The 27,291-nt window shown below is 37.3% G+C and overlaps 1 protein-coding gene across 2 annotated transcripts in view; it reads left to right on the top strand.

Moving 5' to 3' along the window:
- The window catches only part of SHQ1 (SHQ1, H/ACA ribonucleoprotein assembly factor), a 54,302-nt gene that overhangs the window by 15,170 nt on the left and 11,841 nt on the right, over positions 1–27,291 (top strand). For both annotated transcript variants that reach the window (XM_074602793.1, XM_074602794.1), the window contains 4 exons: positions 3,755–3,909; positions 5,728–5,781; positions 8,386–8,509; positions 15,517–15,637. In XM_074602793.1, the coding sequence (XP_074458894.1) occupies positions 3,755–3,909; positions 5,728–5,781; positions 8,386–8,509; positions 15,517–15,637 (454 nt within the window). The remainder of the gene's footprint in view (positions 1–3,754; positions 3,910–5,727; positions 5,782–8,385; positions 8,510–15,516; positions 15,638–27,291) is intronic.

The following is a 27,291-nucleotide window of genomic DNA, read 5'->3' as shown; positions in this document are numbered from 1 at the left end:
ATGAGTTTCAGGCGTGAATAATTTATTTTTCAAAAAACTTTAAGGAATGGATAGATATTTGTCTGTAAAATTGGAAGTATTTTCTCCAGGGAGAGAAATTTTATTTAGAACACCTGGCACTTTGCAGTGGGTTAAGGAACATCTTGTAACATTTACCTTTGGGAATTGTCTACTAGACTTGTATTTTCTGTGTTTATGATCCAGTTGTGTATGTTATGGTGCTTCAGAGAGTTTGCATTTTAGAGGAAGAAAACTTTTCTCTCGTACGTTTCATGAACTTCACTAGGAGTTTCTTTGCTTTCTACTTAGAAGGTAAGTATGGTTCACATTTACGTGTTCCTCTAGCATGTGGGTTTTAGGGAATCTAACAAACACTTGTTAGTAAAACTTGAAAAAGTAAATTTTTTTTTTTTGCTCTGAGTGTTGGACTGTTTCTTATCTCCCATGATTTTTGATCAGCTGTGAGACAAAACCAAACTTCATGTTGTAGTCACTGATTGAGAAGAGTAGATCAGTAGTGGATCCAGTACTGCATATGAGTTTCTGAAGAAGAACAGTTGCATTTCTGATATGTGTGCATCTTGACTGATAACTGTAGCAAGCACATCGAGGTGCACCTGGAAATCTGAGAGTGCTGGCATAACTGTTTTGCATCCACCAGAACAGGTATTCTGTCTTTGATGAATTCCCAGGTGATTTGAAGGAATTATTTAGTTTATATGTAACAAAATTCTGTATTACTGTAGTCATCAAAAGTGATTTTAAGCTTTAAGAATCTGATCTGCTCTCGTAGTCTTTGCTAGCAAACTTCTGGCTGTATGCTTTTCAGGATTTCTTTTTCTTCTTTAGCTTCAGTTTTACCTCTTCTCTTTTGTGCTTCTCTTCAGGGCAAAAGTGCCACTTGTGTATGACTTTATAACAAATTGTGCTGTACTCCAGGAGAGGGTTTTTTAGTGAAAGCTAGCTGAAATTGGAATGCCTTTTTTCTTCCAATTGGACCTTCTAACTGTAAACACCCTGTTGTGATACCTCGTTAAATCCACCCTACTGTAGCAACTTACGAAGTGCTTCCATGTTATGTTTTTCAGAAACTAATTTTTTTTCAAATGTGCTACAACGTTGCACATATGGTTTTATGGATAATTTTAATATGAATGATAGAGGTGACTCACTGAAGAATCAATGCAATTTAAGAACTTATATCTATATTCTATCAGCAAATTTCCTTGTATCGTCTATATTTCTGATTTAAGGAGTAATATTGAACTGCATTGCATTAACAGGAAAAAAAACAGAATTAAAACTGCCATAGTCTTGCTAAATTGTCACTTTGTACTAGGTCATAGCAAGTGGAAGAGATTGGCTTTCTCAAGATGAGATAAAAGCTGGAATTTCTTTTCGTGGGAGCTTGTAAATAAATCGAGACTGGCTTGACTCCAAAGAAATGTTTAGCTCATCAAGAAGTTTCCATAGGAATTTAAATCAAATATTTCATGGTTGTGAAGCTGATAGAAACATTAAAAAAGTTCATAAAGATGAAACATTCAAAAATGGTTTTCCTAATTTGTAATTTTATGTCTCAGGATGAGGTGTGTGCATATGTACACGCCTTTGGCATCACAAACATTTGTTTCAAAACATGTCATAAAATTAGAAGGCTTGTAGAAAACTCCTGGGATAAAGAAGACCACATGTTTTATAGGCAGATTGTGTAAAATGATGATGAGCAGTGTTTGAGGAGGAACATCTATAAGCACATTTGCAATCTTCATCCTTATGATAGAAAAATGGGCGAAGAGTGTAAAAAGGGGCATGGTTTACTAGGAGTTGTAACCTTTTCTTTCTGTAACCTGTGCTGTATGCTCCCCCCGGCGGTTTAGCTGCCTGTGTTCCAAGGGTCCAGGGCTCTGGATTATGGATTATGCCCAGCTGCGTAACCTTGTCTCTTGCTGCTAAGGAAGAAGTGTGAGAAACTCTGCAGAAAAATACGAGCAGTAAAATTGCAGGTAGGATTGTTGAGACAGGATCATTTGTAGCTCAAGGATTACATAGGAAATACCAATGTGTAAGATATAAAATCCTAAATTGGAAAAACAGTGAATCAAGTTGGGGCAAGAATTGCTGGGTTATCAGGTCAAGTCTTTAGTGCTGGTGGAAGATGGCAGCTCAGCAATATTCAGGAATCTGTCTTGGGGAGCCCCAAAGGCTGATCCTTCCCAGGTGCCTGCCTCATCTCAGTGTGGTAATCATTAATTGTTTTACACTTTTAAGTTTGTACAGCTTTTCTCTGCCCCCAGCTAAGTATGCCAGAACATAGTGACTCAAACAAGGGGGTGGTAAAAGAATAATTGAAGAGACATTTTGATATTAATTGTAAGGTTTTGAGTTTGCTCCCTGCTCCCCCCAGATAAATAATTACAATTCAGTGAGTTAAGGGGTACATCATGTATCTACCCCTGGCACTTAGGGCTTGTTTTGAAAGTGTAACAGGACAGGAACAAGTCTAATGCTGGTTCCAGTGTTACTGGTGCTTGAACAAATCACTGCGTGGGACTTCCTTAATGCAATAAAGCATCAGCTGTCGAGCTAGTAACACTGCTTTCTCTTGTCAAGTCACCTTGTGCCTGTAACTTTCTTCTGTGGTGTGACCAAAACATGCTCACTACATCTGTCCTATTCAGTAAATCAGAGCCTGTTGATGTGGAAGGCCTGCGCTCTGCGCAGCCTGGATGAAAATCGCTTAGCTCTGGCTTCTGGCTGTTGTAATTGTACTAAATGGCCTCTTGATTTACTTTTGAGTTTGTACAGAGACAGCTTCTAGTCAGCTATCTACTTAATCTCTACTGTTATTTCAAGGCAAACTGCCATCGTTTCTGAAGTGTTTTAAGTACTCTCGATAAGGGTTACCATTCAATATTCAATCTTAGCTATCCACGTCTATACCGCTGTTTCCTAGAGAAATGCTTCGATGCATTATTGAAGCATGCCTGCTATGTTGTTGTTGTCATCTTCCTTATGCATCCCAAAGAGATGGTACTGGGCGAGGAGATTGTTTTGGTTGGCTCAGTATAGACATTCTTAGCTAAATGAGGTACGCTGAAGATAAGCAAAATATGATGGTCCTAAATGGTGGATACTGTAACTCTTTGGAAGGAAATGCAGCTTTCATCAGTGGGGACAGGATTTTGATCTTTCTTTGATCTTCCTCACACACTGGAAGGATGTTATCAGACAGCATAAAACAAGCTCCTAAATCATGCCTACGTCGCGAGTCAAAATTGATGAGGCTTGGAAATACAAAATGTACCTTTGCTTTTTTTTCCTTTCCTGTTTCTTTAGTTCTTACCCTTTTCTACAATAAGAAAATACATTTGTTTTTTTATCCTGCATTTGTATTTTTATTCTGTACAATGTGGACTTAATAAACTTCACTTTACTCTGATCCTGATTGTGCATTTATCTCTGTATAAGATACCCATGCAACCTTGGCATTTTCAGAGGGATTCAAACTTGCCAGTGTGTACATACAGTAAATACATTGCAGGGCCGGAACTTGACTTTGAAAGGAATATTTCAGAATGTAATGAAAGTTAAAAATGAAAGTAAGAATGATTTAGTCTTTTTCTTGAGTGATGAGTGACTAGTGATTAGTTATACACTTTTTAAAGAGACCATTGGAAGTAGTATTACCACCTATTAAAATGAATGTGCCACCTTTTAAATTCATAATCAATTATCTTTTTACTTTTTATAGTTGTCTTCTCTGAGGAAGAGAAAGAGCAGCTGAGAAAGCTCACAAATAAATCTTATCTTCTGGATAAAAGAAGCCGTCATCATGTATATCTTGGTTTAATTGATATCCTTCTGGCATACTGCTATGAAATCTGTGTCAATGAAGGAGACAAGAATGTAAGTTTAAAAAAAAAATAAAAATAGAAAAATTTCGTATGTTTTAGGAACCTAGTGCTGGACCCTATACTGTCATTTAGGAAACTCGCCATTTAAAGTGAACTTACTTCCAAGCATTAAAAATATATAATTGAGTAAGTTAAAATGGAAGACTATATCTCTAGATTGAACTTTTGGGGTGCGTGTGGGGATTAATGTGACTTCTAAATATTTCCATTCCTCTGGAGCAGCATTTTAGCTGTAGGAGAGAAGTGGAGTTGCAGGAGACTCCAAACAGTTCTGTTTGTTTCTGATTTGTATTGTATTGTGATGTCTTGATTTATGTAAATGCATATTTCACAAAATAATTGTTCTTTTATATTGATGCTTCTTCCTTCTGTTTTTTTTGACAGTGCTATAATGTTTGTAGTAACACCACTACTGATTTGGATTCTGAAAAAGCATGGGAAATCGTCAAGTTTGTAGGGCTGAAGCTATGCGTTTAGTGTTTTATATAGGCTACCTTTATATGCCTTTAACAAAACTGATTTTTTTAGGTTTTTTGGTGGTGTTGGTTGTTTGGTTTTTTTTTTAAAGCTTATGCACTGAGTTTTAAAACTTATGCACTGTGTTTCCTGAGGCATTCTGGAAACTAGAGTGAGGCATTTAAAATTTTTAAAATTGACACACATTTAAAAAAAAAAAAAAATCCTAATGCAGAGTTTTCTTTTTCTAGTATTCAGACACTGGAGGGAAGTAGAAAGGTGTGTTTCCATTTTCAGGATTCTGATGTTTGCCCATCTCTTACTCAAGCAGCAGCCAGCTTTATTTTGTGTGCTGTATCCTAGGCTTTTAACAGGATATAGAGAATTAAGAAGATAGCAGAAGTTTAGAATGGATTCCATGCTGTTCTGTGGGTAGCTTGCCTTGTCGAAATGGACTTTCTTCCCAGATACAACTTTGTGCCTAGTATCTCCTCTGCTGATATTAACCAATGAGATGTTTTCTTAAGGCTTTTAATCAAAATATTGTAACATGTAATCCAAACCATTCTGTCTTAATCAGACTGAATTGCAAGGCATGGATTTTAGAATGTCAGGCAGAAACATCCAGACCTGCATATTCAACAGAATGACATAGGATGGTTGTTGTACTCTGTGTTAGTGTTGCACAAAATTGCAAATATATGAGGATCACAACTTCTGATCTTTGCAATAGCCATATGGTATATGTGGAAAGCACACTGTGGGTTTTTTCCTTTTTTTTTTTTTTTCCCCTTTTTAATAGGAAACCCAAGACATTCAGGCCACACAGCTCTTTACTAGAGCCAGGATTCTAGATCAAGGCTTCCTGGCTTTTTGCCCTAATCATCCCACTAGACCAAACTACCACACAAATACTATGAATCTGTCACATTTTAAGAATAATGACATTTTACATGTACTCCTGGCTTTAGGACCCTCTCTGAAAGCCAAAAGTCTTGAGCTGTTTTTGCGAAACAAGGCATTTCAGCTTGAGCTTTGTTGATTCGAGTTTCTGTTGCTTGGTGAAAGGGACAGAATTCCACTAAAATATCATTTTTCTGTGATCGCTGTTGTATTTTGAAGGCTTTGTGCATGAGCTAGATATTCCCAATACGGAAACCAGTTATTTAACATCTGCATTGCAATATAATTTTTAATGCTGTCCTGTGGCCATTTCAATGCACATAATATAATTACTACTTCGTCTTCACAAAGGTTCTTAAATTGCTGCCAGAATGTTATCTTAGACAGTTTGCCAGCAGTCTTGAATGTTGAATTAGATAATACTTGTTTTATGGCCTCCTCTTAAAATCAGGTTGAATCAGCCTGGAACATCAGGAAACTGAGTGCAACATTGTGCTGGCTGGAGGTAAGTTAAAACTTAAGTTTTGCATTGTGTGTTTGCCATTTTATTTGGTTTTGGTATTGTATGTTGCTTTTGTGGAAAGCTTACTGTTTCAGTATTGAAGGTGAATTAAATGTATATCCTCTTTTTAATAAATGTTACAAGAAATTGATTGTGGCTTCTGGGTTCCCAGCTACCGGAAGCCTCAAGAGGCAGGAGGAATATGACCTCATCTGCCTGGGTGCTGGGCTGCCTTCTGGCCCATTCTGGAAAAGCTAAGGATAGGCTCTATGAAAAAGCTGCGCATGTACACACTGTCCCTAGCTCCTGGGCTTGATTCGCAAGTCCTGACCTTTATTTAGGAAGTAACTGTAATTATTCCTCACATATGTCCACATATGCGTGTGCAACTCCATGCTTAGGGCAAGAAAACAGGGCCTTCCAGCTCCTTGATCAGAAGTTGTAGATATCTTCCCATTTAATTGGCTAAAGCATGTTAAAATAGAAAGGGCATAAAGGGCATAAAAAGCAGGGAATGTAATTTCTTAGTGTTCTTGTGTCCTTTAAGTCCTACCTCAGATATGTGTTTTAATAACTTTTGGAGATGGCAGACCTTAATAAAGCAGCTTATTGTTCACTTTTGGGGGTTTTGACTGCAGAGTCTTTCTTCACTTCTAGCTTGCTCTTTTTCTTGGCTGCAAATCAGGTGGCTTCTGGCTTCTCCTCCATTCTGCTGTGTGTCTTCAGAATACACTGGAGAGTGGAACTGGGAAGCCCAGAAGTAAATGCAAACCAAATAGGAAAAGCTCTTGGAATTCAATCAAAAGGTGTTGGATTATTATTTTTTTTTCCACCTTTTGTGGAGAAGGTGAATTCCATATTCTTGTAGCAAAAAGACCTCAGTTCTCTAGGTGTAGAACTGTTATTTCATTAAGGCTTTACTGATTGTGTGATCTTTCAGACACACGCTGAATACTCTCAGGTTTCTTGCAGAGTTTAGTGGGCATGTGTTGCTTTACCCACTCCCCTCTTTTCAGTGTTTTTGTCACATCCGTATTTATTTAGTTGCTGCTAGCCCTTTGAAACTAACATAGATTAGAGGAAACAAACTGAATTCTATTCTTTGCTCTTTCAGATTGTTTACTGAAAGCACACAGGCCTGTGTAATTAAGTTGTTACAGAGCTGGAAGTGCAAGGGACTTAACCTGGCCTTTAATCCATTATTTCTTATGACGGCAGCAAGCTAGAAAGGACTGTCCTGTCCTCGTTTCTGCAATTACTGAGCCAAGTCTCAGTTTGCAGGATCAAAAATGAAATTTGACGTGACTTTTGGGTTCAGTCCTTCAAATGTTTCTAGTAGTGACAAATGTATATTAAGTCATAACTTCTTCTGTGACAACTGGTTTTCTAGATCTGTTAGTTTTAATTTGTTTCCAATTGGATAATCTGCAGGAGCAAGTCACAAAGGAGTGCAGTTAAAATGCAGTGATTGCCTTAACTCTGATATTTTTTTCTCAGATCCATATCCATAGCGAAGGAGTTCTCTGCATGTGCTTATCCTATAATGTAGCAGTTCTTGGCGCAGCCTGTGCCAACAGTATATTTCACACCCAGAAAATTCAGTCTCCTGGCACCAAGCTGTTAATAACTATATGTGTTGTACAAACCATGTAGAGGCGGGTGTTTTCATCAATCTGTAAACAAAACTGCCTCAGCTATGGTTTGTTTGAACTGACTGCCATTTTGCTGTGTGTGACATGTACACACCTTAGGCTCTAAATATTAAATAACAAAACATAAATTATTTAAATGCTTACCTGTGATCTATTAAAATGAAAAATGGGTTGAGGCAGTCGTATAATGCGAAAAAAGTGCTGGCTGTCAGCAAAGCATTTTTATTAATTTTAATTAATTGAGAGTTCAAGATGAAATAGGTATTTGTACTTGAATTCATAAATGGAATATTTTGTCTTGAAAAGCGAAAGCTGGAAAGGAAATCACTCTCTTAAGAAAGTCTTTAATAACTCATTAATGCCTCTGGCCTGAGTAAATGAGAGGTCTTCCTCACTTATAAAGGAGGACAATGAACTGCTTTCCCTAGGCAGATATATTTATCCCTGTCTGGAATATCTATAATTTTCATGAAAGGCAGAGTCATGTATCATTTTTAAAGATCTTACATGTACACATGTATTTTGTTAATATCATGTGGTTTTAATTTTTCTTTATTCTTAAAAGGCTTTTTATAGCTTCCCCTTAATATATATAATAATGTGGGACAGATGTAATTTATTGCTTTAATCTAAAGAATGGCAAAGTCTTGAGTTAGATGTTTTATTCTAATGTTCTCTACATTCTTTTTTTGAATTCAAAACCACTAAAACGTATAGAACTTCTGTTATCCTGCCATGCAAACTAAATGTTCAGTGTCTTGTTTCTATTTAACATCTTGATTTCCATATCTATTAAAATACAGATTTTTAGATGCATAATATATAAAAATGTGGGTTTTTTTTTCTATTCTGCTATGAATTTTCCTTAAAGGAGAACAAACAAACAAATAAAACCGTAATTTCTTCGTATGGAAAAGCACACCGTCTAATTCAGATTTCTCACTGATGCACACAGAGTTTCACTAGCATTCATGACGTCGTGGTATCTTTTGGAAGAAGAGTGTTATGCTATCCCTTACACAGACATTTTGGATTAGTGACACGTGCCTTCAATGATACAGTCATGATACTGCAACTAGGTGAGTTTTTTAGTGATTGGAAGTGATGCCTGCATAGCCATGTTGCTTGTATGTCTGTTTTGTTAAATAACTTTTGAATCCTTTGGTGAGTTTCACCCAAATTTGGTAGATACTGGATAGATTTCTGGACATCTTGTGGTTTTGTGAAAATGGGGGTGGGGAGAGAAGAGAACAAAATTAGTGTCCTTACCAGGAAAAAACCCTTGAAGCAACTCACTTATTACCCAGCAGACAATATAGGCAGTTGTGGTGTAAATTCAGCTATGTTATTCATGCCAGAAAACTTATACAAAAGTAATGTTACAAATGTCTTACCCTTAGAAAAATCTTTGATCAGATCTTGTATCTTCATAAAACAGGATAGTCCAACTGTTATTTATAAAGCTCCAGGGAAAAGGTCTTTAAATTATTTTCCTCTTACTGTGTTTGTCTGTAAAGAGATTTTTTCAGTTGGAAAAGAAAGTTTTAATGGAGCCTTTGTTATGGTAGGTTAGATACTATAATTTTTTTTAGACCCTATTCCAAAGGTGTCTAAAATTTTTATTTCAAACCAGGATCACTTATTGTTACAAGTATAGCAGCAGTCCTGTTGTTTTATGTTGTTCATTGTGTTATTTAATTACCCTGTTAAAAAAGATTGGAAGGATTTCTGATAACTTCCATGATTTATCTCTATCTAAGGGAAGCTTTTAAAGCATCATCATCTTCAGTTGTTCCAGCTGTTCTGTTTGATTAAGTTCTGCTCATCATGGTTTTGCAGTTGTAAATCTGGGAAGTTTCCCTGCATGATTTACTGTTTAGAAGAACTGTTATTTTAATTTAACCCTTGTCAGTGATGTTAGGATTTTGACAGAAAGGAAGTTTTCCCTAATGTTGAATTCCTGCTCTCCTTGCCAGTTTCTTTTTCTAGAATTAGATCTTATGTTGTTACGTCCGTTGTTTTTTTTTTGTTGTTTTTTTTATTTCTTTTAACTGAACCAGTCCATTAATTACTTTCTTTTGTCCTGTTTTGAATAACTGTATTTGACATCTAGCCATATTTATTCTTTAAACTGTCCCATTGTGTGTGCCAGTTTAGTATTAACATGCAGAATCATGCTTTGAAGGGCAAGGGGTAGTTTTGTGGTTCACATTCAGTGTTACAGTTCTTTGTAGGATTAAGGCAAAATGGTCGAGATGACTCTGTTAAGTCCAATGTAGTCTGGGAACAGAAATCATGAATTTATATCAGCATCAAAACTGGTTTTGCATCATCTCTGACCTCTGTATGTTATCTTAGTTCTCTGCTTGTTATTAGGAAAATAAGACAGTTCTAAATAACAGCCAAGTAGAGTTGTTCATAAAAAAAACCAAGCAGTGAATACCATGAAAACCATTCTGTTGAAAAATAAATAATATTAAAAAAAAATTATTTAAAACTGAAGAACTGACTACGCACTACATATTTGTAGCTTTGTTTTGTTTCTCTTTCAGGAGTAGAGCTGTCATCATCTTAATGACTGCAAATTATTCTTTCAGCAGCGATATTCTTTTTATATTCCCTATTCATCCCAGACAGCTTTCATGTAACAGTACAAGTTTTCAAACCTGTGATTATTCCAGCTTCAGTTGTGTGGTTGTACACAATCATGTTTATATCTTGGGTTGTTAAAGTTACTTGGAACTTTTCTATTTATTGTGACTTACTACTTTCAAAAATAAGCATTGTGTTTGGTTATTTATGGTTTTTTGGACAGAAGAATCACTGAGAAGCAGCACTTTGGTGGTTTATTTTCAGTGCTTGTGTGTTGCAGGATTAAAAAAAAAGAAAAAAACGCAAATGGCAATACTAATCTCTACTACTGCCAAAAACTATTGATGATTCAAAGTACCATTTACATTATAACAGTTGAGTAGTGAAGTTTTGAGGGGAAGATATGTGCTGTCCTTCTTCGCTTATCTCCACTGGCTTATGCTGCTGTTCATAAGTGTGGGAAAAAAAAAATTCTGATAACAAAAGTGAAATCACACAGTGCTTCCAGCCTTTTAGATTTTTTTTTTCTTAAGAGGATAGTCCATGAGAGGTAAGCTGTTTGCTTTTCTTTTAATGTTATGATGGAAAAATATATTGGAGTGAACATTCAATGATCCAACAAAATATTTTCAGTAGTTTGGTAGGGGAGCTAACAATACTTGGGTCAGGTTTCCTGCTCCATCCTCCTACGCTGGACGTGTGGCTGCTGTTGCCGCCTCCTCCTCTGTTTCCGAAACACAGTGGCCCCGTAGTGCTTATCGTCATGGTCTCTTTGTGTCACCCACCATGGTCTTGCTCCAACAGCAAAGTCCCCATCTTCTCTGGGGAAATAGTTTGGGTGTGCTAACTCATTCTCTACTGACAGGGGAGATAGGCTAGCCTTGTTTGTTCTGACCTCAGTCATTTGCATAAAAGTTACTGCCATCAGCTTTAAAAGAAGTTCAACTTGATTTAGTTGCTGGTTGGAATGGTTTAGAAGCAGTGGAAGAAGTTAAATGCAGCAGGTCTGGCTCCATTCTCTGCATGTCTGTGCTGTGCTGGTTGCCTGGGAAACAGTGCAGGATGGGGCAACCTGCTCCTCTGCAGAGCTGGCTTTGGATCCTTCAGGATGCTGAAAAGGCACGTGCAAGCTTCAAGAAAAGAGAATGTGTGCTCATTGAAACTGGAGTTGCTCATAGTAGAGAGGAGGACACTATCTTGAGTATAAGCCCTGATAAACTCCAGGTGATGTCTGGGAAGCAGACGCAAATATATTACTTCCTTCATGTGGACATAAATCTGTTGGGAAGGGCATTAGCAAGTTAGCAGTGCAGTGATAAAAGTAATGGTGATTAATGTTAACTTCTGGAAGTTCTGGGGATGGTGTATCAAATTAGTTGTCACCATTATGGCGTGTGCATAGTCTGAAAAGTGCTAAGTTTTTAAAATAGCCAACTACCAAAGAATTGGGAAAGATAAAAAATTGATGTGTTACTGTCTATAATCAGAAGCTGGGTGAAGAAAAAAAAAGTGTGTGTCTATTCTTAAAATAAATGGGTTTGTAGATAATGCTCATACTGCTGAGGCACATTTGTTGAGTGAAAATGTTTCTTCCTTCCAACTTCAATGGAAGTTGAGCCATGCTTTTTGAGAAATTTCTGTTTTACAAAATACTTAGCAAACTATGCAATGCGCAAAGCATAGTAGTTATAGATAGCATTAAATACTCTGTTGCCCTCTTTGTTTACTGGAAATGATGGATTACCGGTTTGGCAATGTATTGCAGTACATGTGTGATGAACATAGGTAAAAATGACTGCCAAGTAACAGATAATGAATTCAATTAAATAGTACTGCAAACTATTGCTTTTCATGTAGCTGCAAGAGGACTGGTATTTAACTTTTGAGTTGACCTTGTCCTGACTTGAGCTTTCTTTCAGGATGCTGGTAACGGAAGTTGGGACATAGTATAATACAATGTTTCAGTAATAATAATAAACACAGTAAATATTTAAAAATAGTAAAGAACTCTGATGGGACTGGATTATTATGCCTCAAGTTATGTAGCTTGACTTTAAAAATACTAGTGCTGTGTTGGTGGGTCACTTTCAAGGTACAGGGTACTGCATTTTTAAGCTATTTAGGATCTGTTTAGAACTGCTGTTCTCACTTTTTAATGAGACAGTGAAGTTCAGTTTGTCTTTTTAGATGAGTGCTCCTCCTTCTTTAAAATGTGGAAAAACATAAAGAAGTCTGCAGGAAAAATAACTATGTAAAATAGAATGATTGGACTACTAATTTATTTTGCTTCCAAATATTCAGTATGAAAGCTGGTAGAATTTCATGCTGTGTAAAATCATAGGTTGTTATATCGAATGGCAGATTCGGAGCTGGGGTCAAATTGTATCCTTTTTTGAACTAATCTGTTGAAAGAGAACTGGATTTCTGAAACTGTAGCATTAAAGTTGTGGGCTGTCGTCTACCAGTTCATAGCAATGAACTCCAGAAGAATCCAGATCACATAGCAATGAACTCCAGAAGAATCCAGTGATCTGCAGACATATGCTTTGACTTTTATGATTTTTGCCTTGTCTGCGCAGCTACTCTGCTGCTTCTCCTGTGAAGTTGCCACTCGTCTTCTCCCCAACAGCAATGTAGGGACGTAATGGCAGGAAAAGAAAACCACCTCAGAAAACCCATGGGTCAGTACTTAGATTTGATATCCCATCTTGCAATATATCCCCGTTTCAAGTTGGTTGATATCCTCCTTTACCTCTAACACAGATCTTCAGACCAAAAAATAGAGGGTATTAGAGTCTGCCCTAAATCATATATTTTTAAGTTCTACATCTTAAATCTTAATAGCTTAGATCAAATATTTTTTATTCTGTTACAGAAATTGGAAACTTTTTATTTGTGCTTTTATTTGTAACTAGTTGGCTTTTAGAATAATTTGTACATAAAAGGCAATGTATTTATTGATTGGTATAATGCAGAGCTGTAACTTTACACAGAAGATACGCACAAACTCACTTAGAAATAAATCATTCATATTTTCCTGAGGTTATTATCAAAGTTTTTTTTGTGCCTGCTCTTAAACGTTCATTGCTGTTTTTTAAAATAGGCAATTTTTCTTCTTCACCCTTGAACTTAAAAGAGCTTGCCTCTCTAAGCTATGTGAAGAAAATGAAACTGGTTATCCTTGGGATGTCTTCATCTGCTATTCCATGGCTTGCTTAACTCCAGTATACGGTGCATTTTAATAAATGACAAGTCTAGGGCTACAAAAGAAGTAAGACTTTTAGAACTAGCACATTTGAGGTTTGCTTTGACTGACCTTTCAGCGAGGTTTGCTTTTGCCTCATCTTTCAGTGAGTTGAACTGACATAGCTGTCCAGAAATCCCCTGGTCTGTTCATCTTTTGGCTTCATCAGTTCTCTGATCCAGTTCACTGTATGGTTTCACGAATACTTGCACTGGCACATCAAAAAGCTGTGGAGAAGGAGGCAAATGAGTACTTAAGCCAGTGTAAGTAATAATACTACTGAATACAAAGCCACAGCCTGCAAGTTAAGACCAGATGTCTACTGAAGACTGAAGTAGATATCCAAAGACAGAACCTAACAGTGTGGAATTTCACAGAAAAAGGCCAAAAATCATCTCTGTGTTATGGAATATCCTACATTAAAGCTTAAATTGTGTTTACTCTTCAGCTCTTATTTTTGATTTCTGTGGTAAGGAGTTAAATACAGTGTTGTATAAGACTTCTTGTTTATGAGGTACGTGTATAAGATTCATATTATGAAAGCAGAAGTTTGGTAGTTTGCTGAGCTCCGTGTGTTTGCCTGTACGTAGGGTTCTCTATTTAAAGTCTGGCTGGATTTGCAGCCTCTCTGATTAGAGGCCCATTAAGCTACTATAATCCAAAACTTTAATCTGTGAAGAAATACTGCTTTTTCTGGAGAATTAGTGTTATAGTCACTAATTTACATTGTTGGCAGATGAGTAACAGTAGTGGATGATGTAAATGGTTCGGGCTGGCAGCTTGACAGCTAGAACATTAAAAAATTAGCGAAATTTTAATTCCACATATCAGTTCTTTGTAAAAGAGCACACTTCTTTTTAGTCAAAATAGTTAAGTTTGACAAGCTTGGCTTGACAAGTATTGATGGTGATATAACCTAAAAGCTTGTCAGTTATATTTGGCATTTTGTTTTCTTTTTCTGACTTTTCTTCAATTTGTCTCTTCCAAACCAGTGGAGTTTTTCAGTTCTGTTTGCCATCGCTTTTTACGCTCCATGTTCTTTCTCTTTATTGCCATCTTCCACATCCCTTCGTTTTCATTCTCTGTCGATATTTTTTCAGCATGCAATTACTTAAAAAACAAACAAGTGTTGTGATTTTGTGCTTGAACAGCAGGGGGAGTTCTGATCTTTTCGCTCTTTCTTTTTTTTTTTTTTTTTTTTTTCCAATCTGTAAAATGTAATTTCATCCATGTTCAGGTTTCATAGCCTAGGAGGAGCCAGCCTCTTGGGAGAGGGTTATTAGATTCCATTTGCAGTAGTGGCTGTTTTCATTTGAATGCAGGTTCCCCCCCCCCCCCATTAAACAGTGAAAATATTTTTTTTCTCCTTTTTTTTTTTTAGTGGTCCAGCACTTAACCCTTTAGCAACTTCCATCAGAAAACTAAGGGAGGAGATTCCAGTTAATTGGAGGTTACATTAATAAATTCTTCATAAATGATGGTATATGAAGAAAATTAAACTGACTACAGAAAGATTTCTGGTTGTGGAATGAGAAAACATTCAAGATTTTAATCTTTTACTGTATTTATCAACTGTGTGTCAAATGGCACCTTCTTGAGCCTGAAGTGAATTTTTCTGGGGCTCAGTTTGCCAAATCATTCTGTAACTAACCGAAGCAGGAAAAGTTCTGCTTAATTTAAGGCAATGGTTAGATGTTAGACGCTTACATTGGCTGACACGATTGCTGTGTCTCCTGCATGCTTGACCCTGCTGTGGGCTGTGTGTTCCCAACCCTGTTATTTTTCCAACACAGGTATTTGTGTAGGCATACAGGGAAATAGGTTTCCTCTTTCTTCAGATAAATGGTGGGACATAACTTTTTGTTATTTGCAAGTTACTTTTCAGCTTGCTTTTTGTTTTTAATACTGTGGACTGTATGACTGTGCTGAAGTTTGGGCCGGCATAGCTCAGAGAAGTAGAAAAACTGGGGGAGGGGGGCTTCTTCAGCTGTAGAGAATTACACCCACGACTATGCCTTGGGGGTTTTACTCTTACAGAGAGATTCCTACTGAATTCAGAGGCTCCATGTCCTTGTCGATGTGGATACTGATGGGCATAGTCACATTACTGCTGTTCTGAGACTGTGAATCAACTTAAAATTACAAGATGGTTGTAGATAGCATGGTTATTAAAGCTTCAAAGGTGAGAAGATGGTAAAGATTATCTATGATGATTTCTAGTGAATTACAAAAATAAATATCTATTTCCAGGAAAAGCTGCAGTTCTGAAGTGTCTGCTGGATATTCACAAGATTTTTAGGGAGAATGACCCTGCCTACATCCTTAATGATCTCTTCATTACAGACTATTGCATCTGGATTCAAAAAACCAAGTAAGTTCTTAAGTAGTTATTGATGTGGGAAATGTTTTTAGCATACTTCATCTATGAACAAGGATCAGTAAAATCGAAAGAAATGCTATCTCCTGTAAATGGAAATGTGATCAGTGTTTTTCATTTAGTAACCTTGGCTATCCAGCTATTCTTACTACATAAGTGAAGACATTTAGTGCATCTTTTTATGTAGTGACATCATTGGAGAAGGGAGAGAGGAATTGCATTTTAAATAAAAATGTCAATTTTCATTAATATATTAATGTTTTCTTTGGGGGAAAAAAGAGCTTCTGGGGAATTCTCATTCTATTGCTATCTTACGTTATACACGTTCATACATATAAAAAGGTTTATATAGCACTTAGGTAACAGTAGGAGATAACAACTCCTAGTTCAGATTGAATTAGAATCTGACAGATTCTAACAGAATTGACAACAGACAGATTCTAATAGAATTCCAATAGAATGGACAACTTCCAATTCTGGTCAGATGGATGCACATTTACATCTGTATGAAACAGTTGATTTATGGACTGTAGCACTTGTAACAATTGATTATTAACACCCAAATAAGTGTCAAAAATTGCTCTGTGCTGTGTCCTCTTGCACCTGTAGTTGCTTGCCAGCTCACTCTCCCTGGCAGCTTGCTGTGGCTTCCACTTCGCTTGAGAGGAAACAGTGGCTCTGCCACTTCCAGACATGTCAACACTCCATGTTTCACGTGTGTTCTTTCAGTGGAGTTAGTGTGGCTTTACTTATTTCCAGAGTCTTGGGAACTTTGCAACCAGACTGGTTAGAAGTATCAGCATGCTTTAATGGTTTAAAACCAAAAGTATTGGTAGGAAAATGGTGAGAAATGGATTAAAAGAACATAAAGCTGTGTGTTCAAATCTTACTAAGCGTTATATTGTTCTTGTCAGACTTATTCTATTTTTCATACAGCTTTTGTTTTTTCTCCCTCACTGTTTATGTCTTCACAGCCTTCTCTGAAGGCCCACAAAAGTACATGTATGAGTTGCAAGTAATATTTCTCTGAAAAGGAAGGCTTTAGTAATATAAACACAAAAAATGCTATTGTCATGTTTGTTAATAGAACAACATATAGACTCATAGAACAATGGTTAAAAAACAGTCTTTGCATTCCAGTTCACAATTTAACAAGAGACCATGGGAGAAAAAATAACGTAAGTGCACAAGACACAAGAAGCAGTGAGGGAATATAGAGGGAACTTGGTAATAATCATGATCAGAAAGGGGAATATGAGAGAATCGAGCCAGCTTGCAAAGGCTGTATATTTAGGTGTAACCCTACCAGTACTTCTTAGAGAATTAAAGGCCTCAGTTCATAGGTGCTTATTACATGTTGTAGGTATTGTTAATTCTTAATCTTCTCTGTGTGATTTGAAAACAATGCACAAAATATTCTAAAGCAACTACAGGCGTTTCCAAACACTTTGATTCATCAGTCCTGATTAGTTACAGGAACAGCCAGTTCATTTTACACTGACGTTTTTGAGGAGGCATTTTTTGGCCACACCTTAAATACAGGTATGGGGAAATTCATGTTCAGGTTGACAATGAGTTGAAAAAGTGCAGTAAATGAAGAAGGAGAAAGTTATTTCATGCATCTTTCACGAAGAAATGAGTCATAAGACAGTAATATCACTGCTGCCCATAACAATGAATATAATGTCTAGCAAGTCAGTCATAAAACCCAAGTCTTTCTTTAAATACAGCGGAGGAAAATGTACGGTAGGTATAAGTGACTGATACATTAACACATTTACTCCCAGACGCATACATTATGTACCAGTTAAGCAGAACTGACAGCTTCTAGAAAGAGGGCAATTAAGTTATCTTACTGTCATAATGACATGGCACAATAGTTGTCTGTCATTAGGAGAACAAGAGAAAGAGGAACTGCAGAAGCCATTCCTATTCTTAGGGTCTGAATCAGGAAAGCATTTAAGCATACGCTTAAGTCATTCCTGTTCCGTTTAGCAGTGAAGCATGTGCTTGAAGTTAAGCATGTGCGAAGTGAACAGGAACACTTTGTTTTTTCCCTGATGTCGAATGGAACAGCAAAGTTCACTTGTCATTCAGAAAATACCTTAACAGATACAGAAATGGGTGGCGACTTGTCTGTCAAGGATGAGGGTTCCCAGCTCCCCAAGGTCAGTGAGGCATCTGGAGAGCAGGGTGGTACATCTTCCATTCCAGGGGAAGAAGATACTTGCCTTTGTGGTGAAAACGCTTTGGGAGGGGAAGGTATTTACAGGTATTTTTGTTGCGGTCTCTCAGTGAAGTTATTTGCATGTCTCATCAGTCTGGGTACATTCTCTGTTTTGTTTCTTAGCTGTTCTTTGCTCCATGCAAGCTTCATTAACTTTCTTTGTTTTCTCCTGTCTTTTCGTAGCTGTAGTCCCAGGGTGCTCTCAAAATCTGTGGAGGGTTTTTTCTTTTCTTCTCCTCTTTCCCTGGTATGTAACCAAGTCCTGGTGGAGGCTGGGGCCTCTTTGTTTAAACAGTTAAAACAGATTGTAAGTTCTTTTTAGTGAAGAATCTGGGCACTTTAAAAACAGCAGGAAACAAATATGTTTAGCTCACCTGTACTGGCAGAGAAAAGTCTGGGAGCTGTAGGTTTTTAAAAAAAAAAAAAAGTTTGTCACAAGCAGAAATGTAATGGATATATCAAGTTGTAGTAAGCTTACGGTCCTATTCCAGATGAAGCCGCCAGGAGAGGAACACCACTGGTAGCTGGTAAATATTCAATGGAGAAACAAAAACCTATAGCCAACAGTGTGTCAATAGCTGATTACAAATTTGGTTTGAGATCATAGTTTGGCTGTGGCTAAATTAGATGAGTAAGTGAATGTGTCACTGGGCTGGCAAAAGATGATTTATTTTAAACACAATGTATCTGGAATTGGAAATGATTAAGCTGCTGAATAATACACATGCAGGTGGCTAATAGTCAATTGGGTATGGTGAGTACAAGCTACCTCTTTAATTCTAAGGATTTCTTTTTTTTCCTCAGAAAAATAATTTAATTCAGGTACCTGTTACTAAGAGAGAAGTAGATTCCTAGAAGTCTTAGACGATGCAGGATGTTAGCAAGCGCAGCTAAAATTTTGTCTTCCTGTTTGCAATCTTAAAGCTAGTTTTACCTGCTTTCTAGGTTTCTCTTTGAGCTGCTTATGAAGTTACTGTTGCTAATTTGATCTATTGTATTAAGTGGAATGTAAAGTCCTTTTAACTGTTCATTGGGTTTTGAAGAAAAGGAGCATGTTACTCAGCCAAACTTGCCAGAAATGGGAGAAAAGTAAATGTTAACCTTGGTACCAAAAGCTAAACAAAGACCTATGGAGGCAGCTTGTAGTAAATCTCGGCAGGTGGTGTCAACATTTATTTTGAAAAGCCAGATGCAGCCAGATGGAAAATTGCGTCTTTAACCCCTGAGGTCATAATGACATGTCATCACTTCATTTGATCCCCTTGCTAAGTGAGCTTATCATCCACCCTGCTGTCACTTCTGGTATTACTTTCATTTCCATAATAAAATTAAATTTAATTTGTCTAGTTTGCATGTTGTTTTTTTTTTCTTTAGGTCAGAGCTTTTACAAACCACTATGATACATATGGCAACCTCTCCAAGGTGAAGTTAAAACTGAATTTGTATTATAAGTCTGAGCTTTTCTCCATCTTTCACACCTTACTCTGAGCAGAAGGAGATGAGAGAGTGGAGAAGGAGCTTTGGGGGAACCACTGGTTATTTGATAGCTGCAGTATGGGCTGCTCGGAGCAGGGGAATCAAGGTGTGGGTTTGTTGTAGGAGAGCTTTTTCCCTTCTGCCGGAGGGGAGTTATGTGTCTGTGACCCCATGGGAGTTGTGTCTTTATAGAAGTCAGAGTAGTTTACCCACTGAGTCTTGCTGTGCTGAGGTTCCTTTGTGTAGCCCAAGTCTTTCTCCAGTGTTTTGTATTCTCCTTTGTGCCAGTGTCTATTCACATCTCTTTGTTGTCCACTGTTGTACATATGTGCCTTCTGGTGGCTCGGCAGCAAGATGCCTGCTGGCCCTGAGTGGCTATGTGTAAGGCTGAACGGCTTCTGAGAGTCCTTGCCTGGGCAGGCCGTGAAGTGCATACTGTTCTGCTTTCCTATGTAAGTGAACAGCTGAGCCCATGCCAATTTAAAATACTTTTACCTAACATTTAAATACATGTTTAGTTTTAAACATGTATTGCTTTAGTGTCAGTAAATGCGTATTTTCTGTGTTCCTGAATTGGAGGTGAAGCTGTTGGTGTTCGTGGCAGTTTTCTAGGGGTTAGTACACTCACTTCGGCACAGTTGTATAGTTGTATACTTCTCAAAGTTTTATGGGTTATGAGGAGTGCAGGAGAATAAGATGTTTCATCCCATGTAATTTGTATTATATTTTTCATCGTTACTATTTTTCTACTTTTTAACTTACCATCTCACCCTTTATCTGTTCTATTGCAAAAAATTGTAAATTCATTCTTTGTGTTGTCTATCGTAGTAGCTTCGACTCCCACAGTTAAAGAGATCTGTACGTTAAGAGGGATGAGTTGTTAAATTGCCTCAGTGTGTCCTGTGGAACTGTGTCTGCAACTTGATTTGTTATACTGGTATATAGGCTGCTTTAATGTATGCCTGCTCTGTAGTCGCATATGTGTGCTCTGCAATCTAAGACAAATGTCATCTTGCTAATTTTGGTCATTGTAGGTGTAACATGCCAGTTCAAGCATGCACTCTTTGCTTTAAAGTAAAAACCAGGATTCCTGGTGGCATTTATGGTCTCTGTAGAAGCTGCTATCTTTATTGGAACTAACTAAATTAAAGCTAATTAAGATATTCCTCAGCAGGTTATATTTATTTCTCTTGATTTGCAGGTGAGGCATACCCTAAAAGAGAAGCTAGCTTCATAGGTCTCTTTCCCTTTTCATCTCCCTTATAATCGAAAACTAGTCCTTGTTACAACATAATTACCTAGTCTGAAACCAGCAGGGAGTTGCTGCTTTATGTGTAAGGTGTGAAGTTCTCTAAATAAATGTAGGATTAATTACATTCACAGCATGTCATTGAGGTGATGAGAATGACTGTGATTGTTCAGCCCCTCCTTTTCATTTCCCCAGGTTTTCTGAATTACTGTTTTAATCAATATTGTGTAATGTGGGCCAGAAGTGTTAAGGCCTGATGTTGCAAAGACATTAGGGAGCCTGAGTCTTTCAGTGGAAAAAAAAAAAAAAAAGAGAGATCCGTGAGATTTAGGATTTTTACTGCCTGTGTCACATTGGATCATAAAGTGCACAAGGGAGTAAGGAACTCACACTTCAGCATCATGGTTCCAGTCCATTGCATTGGTTAAAGTTTGGTAGAGGGAAGATTTCTTTATGTTCATTCTGACCTCTTTCTTGACTTTAACTGACTTTAAAAGTTTATTTTACAAGTTACTATCTCTCTATATTGGCAAAAAAAGACCAGGTTTGCATGTATAAGACAGCCTACTAACATTTCTTCAAAGCGTACATTTGATCGGAGTTGTGCTGATAGTTTGACTGCTGTTGTGCCCATTTAAACACACTGTACCACACTGAATCTTCAAAGCCTTCTCTTCACTTCATAGGAGTATTTGTATAGCTGTACAGGTCTGTTATTAATTTATGTTAAGTTCTCTCCTCTATAGAGCATCTTATTTTCCTCATATCTTGTTACGCACACGAGCTCACCCATATCCTATGCTGTGCTTGCTTGTAGGGCTAAAAACATTTGAGAACGGGTTATGTATTACAGCCTTCCTGAAAGAATTACCTTAAGCTTTTTCTAGATTTGGGAAAGTATTTTGTACCATATAACATCTTTAAGCTTCTGTAGTCAAATACTATGATCTTTAGATGAATGTAAACATAATTTTAACATATATTCCAATTGTACGTTAAAACTATTTGTGAAACTGATCATCTATCTGCAAATGTAGGAAATTTGCTAAGACCTGGAAAACTTTGAAAAGTGTTTCAAAGTATGTGGAAACTATTTTGATTGTGCCATTTTTGCAGCTGTTTCTTCTTGGCATTTTTGTTTTCTTTGGCAGTTTAGGGTTTTGTAAAGCTCAAAATACTTAAACAGAGGAAAAACAGGCTTTTAAAAATCTTTCGGTCTTTGCTTTTTTTGCTGCTTGTAGGGTTTATATTCATGAAATCCTCTTCACTGTGGCACTGCCATGTTCCGTAGGAATGACCCAACTGTAACACCTGAAACTCTGGACTGTAGTGCTAAATGAGGGGTGAAAAGAGTATCTCTTGTTGACTCTGCACCTCTACTATGAAAATATTAACAGGAGGATTCAGGAACAAAACTATCCTAAAAGGTTTTCAAATGGTGTACTGCTAACATGTTAGTTTATTAAATTTTCGATCTGTAATGAGGGGAGGAGGGAATGTATTGAGAGAAGAAAAATCAATCAGTGCTTTAAAGCATTCTCAAATGTTAGAGGAATATGCTAATTTTCAGCTGTTAACCTCTTGGATTCAGCAGCCATGATTCAGAAGAACAAAGGCATAAGCAGTAATATATTCTAGATGAAAATCCTGCTGCTTGGCTCTGTGGGATTAAACTGATTTGTACAGCATGTTTAAAGCACTTCATGCAGTTAAGACCTTAGGAAGAACACAACTCATAGTATTGTATTTTATGTGCATTACAGTTGCATGGTCAACTGTACCCTGCTTTGTCTGTAGTTTAGATTTTACTTTACCTTCATTGCTGCCCCTGTTAACTGTAGTTTAGTGAAGGCTGCGGTAATTTCAGGTTCGATAAAAAAACTCCAATATTCAAAGTAGGTTGTGCAGAGAAAAGCCAAATTGCTTTCACGTTGCTGCTTTGAAAGCAGCCTTGCCATTAGCATGTGCTTTTAGTGTATGTTCTGATGTAGCCAGTTATGTTATTTATCAGATTGTGTAACAATCCCATTGCCACCATCACAAAATCTCTTATTTTGATCTATTTTGTAGTTAGAGGATTATATTTTTCACTATACTTCTTTAATGGTATTGTCATTGTGGGTGCACTGAAGCCACTTAATTCCCTGCCCTCCACCCCCTGCAAAACAAAGCAACTTGTTGGATTTGGGAGATTTTTAATTCGAAGGCTATTATTTCCTTTGGTGTTTCAGCTTAGTAAGAGCCATACAGATACAAGGGATAAACTGAAAAATCTTGGTGCTGCTTGTGATCATGCCTTTTCCATGAACGTGGTAAGCAAGCTGTGTTTTATCTGGTTACACAGGCTTCACCCTTATTGTCCTGTGATGACTTGCTATAGTAGCTGATGACTACAATCCCCAATTATTGTAATTCCTTCTTAGCAGGCTTTACAAGCTGGCATTACAACTGCTGGCAGCTAGTTCAGCATGCAGCACTACATTTGCTTACTGCTTTGAGTAATCACGATGCATTAGGTTTGCTTTTCATTCACTACTTCGGTGGCCGGTAGCAGTGTATTAACTTTCAGGTGTCCCAGCTGGTTTTCAAGTTTTTACCAATAATGGGAATGGCCACTTCAAATGGTTTCTTTGCAGGCTCTTTGAGGTTCATTATATGCATATTTCAGTTTACATACCACCAACTGTATGAGTTACTAATATGTCAGTGTTCTAGGAAATGCTGGAAAATGGAAAAAAAAAAAACACAAAAACACTGAAAAGACAGGTAGGTTTTTGTTGCTTTATAAAGTTAAGATTGTTGTTTTCAGAGGTTTTGTCTGAGTATTGTGCAGTATCTTTAATAATCTGTAAGAAAATACAGTATATGTCTTTTAGATAAAAAATTTTTATCTGACATTAAATGTTATTTATTTGAAGGTAGAAAATGAATAGCACAGACTGACCCATGTTGGCAATATGTGCTTATCTGGAAAACATGCATTTTAAGACAATCAAGTATAAGATGGCATATTCACAATAAAAGATCGTAGATCATAGTTATGGATTGGAGAATATGACAGTTGAGGGTGGCAGTTCCAGAAAAGTAGGTTGGGTGATGCTTGAGAACAGTTTGAACCTGAGCACCTATTTATCTCTGAGGAGGTAAGAGGGTGAGTGCAATGTTCAGCTCAGGACGCAGAGTAGTATTGTTTAGGAGGAGGAAGTGGCATGACCTTAGAATGCATCATTTGTGAGACTGTGCTAAAACACAGACTAATTCTAGTGTCTGTTCAAAAAGGTGTTGAAAAATTGAGATAATTGGGGGGGGGGGGGGGAGGTTCCATGAATGTACATGTCTGAATGACCTGAAACTGAATAAACTCAGTAGTTTATTGTTAAAAATGTTAAAGGTTGATTTGGACTTGTCTGCAAGTATGATGGGACAGAGATTTCATTTTTTAGCCATTGTGCAGTATAACAAAAAAGAATTACAAATAAAATCCATCTAGTTGAACAGGAAACAGGAAAAATTCAGACAGCAATAAGTTTTCACATTTTCCTAGTGAAGAGTAATTATGAGTTGGCTCATTCTCCCTAGGTTGTTAGGTAATTCTGTACTGTCTTATTTGTTTCCATCAAGATAGCATAGCTCAAAAAAATACCTTGTGGTTCAAACACTAGCTATGGGTCTGGTGCAGAAAGTATCTGAGATTCTGTGCAATTTATTATGCTACTTAAAACAGCCTTTTCTAGTCTTATAAGAAGAAATGCTATCATTTTCCTTAGAACTTAGATAAGGGTTTACCAATTTATCAAAGGGTATGGTGACTGTTGGTGCCTGAATTTGGTAGAGAACACAGATTTATTTATTTTCATCCCGAGTCATCTGCTCTTAATCCTTAGATCACAGTTCTTTGATTTAAAAATAGTAACTAATAAATTGCTAGCATATTATTTATGTCTCCTCTTTCACTGTTTTGATGCATGTTTTTAATACAGTTTCTTTTTGTTTACTGTCATCTTGAGCTGCCATGCCTCTCATTAAGTGTTGCATCTTATTTCAGGCCTGAGCTGTCACTTCAATTGTCTGTAAAGCAGTAGGTGCACATAGAGCACTTGGTATATTACATTACTTGTGTATTGTTATTTACAGACTTAAGAGGCTTAAAGCAAAACATTGTTTGCCCTGAAGGCTGAAAAAGTTGATAGACAGGTGGATATAATACCAGAAATTCCCCTTTATATATGTTTTAGCAAGCCCTGTAAAACATGGATTTTTAACAAGGGATTTAATCTCTCCTCCCAGCTGCTAGCTGCAGTTTCCTTTGATGTTTTTCCTCTCCTTTACTCTGTGGTTTTTTTTTCTATTTATTCCATCACTTTTCTGAAGCTCATATTCCTTCAGGCTGTGTCTGAATGCACCTTGCTGTGGGTAGAGAAAGCAAAGAAGAAAGCCATTTTTTTCCCCCCTCAGGCTACTGCTTTGATTTTCCAAAGTTGTTGGGAGGCAGTTCCTATCTGCCTACAGAAGGGTCAGTGATCTGTGTCATGTCTTTTCAGTCGGCACATCTCAGCTGACTCTCCTTCTGGTTTGAGGAAGGGAAGGATGAGCTTGTGTAGTTTTGCCTTTCTAAGCAGGTGGAGTGTGCAGCTGTGATCAAAGTGGGAAGATGATCTGCGGGCTGGTAACGTCTTCCTGTTTTGTTTCCAACCTTGACAGCAGCTAGCACGGTCTCCTCCACCTGCCCCCCACCCCTTGCAGTGATTGCCCCGTAAATCTCCAGACAGAACAGAGGTAGAATGAGAGAGAGAAAAAATGTTGAATGAGATGATAATTTAGTCTGTGGCCTAATGCCCACTCCCCACTATTCCGTGGGGATGACTCCTGCAAGAACTGGGCAATGTGAGCCAGCTACGTGATGCTGCATGTGTGGCCTGCAAGTTTCCCTGTCATGGTCAGGAAGTCAGATCTGCAGCCAATTCAGTGGGGTGTGGTGGTATTATTATAATTCATTAGTATTATTCATAAGAGGCATGATCATGCTCTAGAGCATCTGATATGAGGTGCTCTACAAACACAGCAGGGTGTTGGGGGGAGATGGCAGCAGGCTGTTCAGTTTAGGCCCTTGCAAAAATCTGCTTTCCTGACAGGAATTTGCAAGATGCTCAGATTTGGTGTCTTTTTCTGTTTAGATTGTGTGAGCTGAGAATGGACTGTGAGTGGGAAGGCTACAGGTGGTGTTTTGCCTTCAAGTGTTATGGGTGTCAGTCAGAAGCAACAGAGCGGCGTCAGAGTTAAAACACTGATTGACCTCACTAGGACTTTTGTTGCTTGGTGGATAAATTCCATTGTAAAGGGGTAGGATCATGTTGGAGTAATGAGTTTCTAATCGTGCCTTTAAGCCTGTCTGTTGTCATTGTTGTTCTTGTTATTTTTGTAATACACGAGTTTATTAGCATTATCCTGACACTGAAATTCACATCTTCTGCACTGCTTTGTGTGAGCACCTTTCATTCCCATATTGTAATACAAATTGTATAATTTACAGTGTTAGGTGCGCTATCTGATAGATCACCAGCGGTGACGGTGAAGACCAAATTCTAGGTAATGGCATTAGGAAATTTGAGGGACATGGGGCTAATGTAGAACAATTGTCAGCATTCCATTTCTGTAATGCAGCCAATACTTACTATCACATTATAAAATCTGTTGCTTTCTCTGCATCTGTTTTGCGATGAGTTATCTATTCATCTTTCATTATTTGTATTTATCATATATAACTTTAGAAGCTGTGCCATTGTTAGATGTTTGTACTGTCTGCAACTTACTGAAGCTATTTTGGCAATACTGAGATGCTTCTAAGCTTAGTTAAAGTATTCTTAAAACATATAAATACTTTTCAGTTTCTTTTTATAGTCCAATATTAATGCTGTCTGTTTTCTCTTATGAATATTTTCATAGTAGCATCTACGTAAGTAAGCTGTACTTGATTTCTTTTATAATCCAGGATATGTTTGGTTTCAACTTATCAAAAAGACCAAGTAATGAAAGTAAGATGTTATATTGGAAAGCTTCATCTTTTAAAATATTTATAAATGTGAAGTTCAGCTCATGCAGTATTTAGATTCATTATGAAAGAAGCGCTGTGGAATTTCAGAATAAATATGGAGGGAAAGTAACTTGAAATATTCAGACTTATTAACTTAAAAGAAGTCACTTAAATTGAAATGATGGTTCTATGTTTTATATTTGATTTATGGTTAACAAACTAATACTTTAAGCTACGTGGGTAGCAGTTCATGTTTACAAGACTGCAAGTTGGATTGCAGTATATCTTAGTTTCTCTTAGTTCTGAAACTCTCTTAGTTTCAGAATTCATGTAATGCCCTTTAAAAGCCAGATTTTCAAGATTAAAGTATTTTATGTTCCGTTTAAACCCATTGGATTCTTCCACATCAGCCACTGTTTTATGGTGCAGGACTGCTTTCTGTCACCTGAAGATAAGTGGTGGGTTTCTCTTGTCAAAAGTAGTGTCTTTATTCTGGATTTCTGCTCTTCTAATCCTGTCAATTTCAAGTGGTGGTGTCTTGCTTACGAGGAGATCTGTTTTCCAGACTTTTTTTTGAACCCAGTGCTCCCTTTTTTATAGTGTGGTCTTCCTATATTTAAGATAAAGATTTGGTGTGCATTGAACGATTTTCCAGTCTCCGCTTT

Source organism: Larus michahellis, chromosome 10 (assembly GCF_964199755.1).
Source record: "Larus michahellis chromosome 10, bLarMic1.1, whole genome shotgun sequence".
Lineage (NCBI taxonomy): Eukaryota > Metazoa > Chordata > Aves > Charadriiformes > Laridae > Larus > Larus michahellis.
The sequence above is the reverse complement of the archived record's forward strand: the minus strand, read 5'-3'. Positions and strand labels throughout refer to the sequence as shown.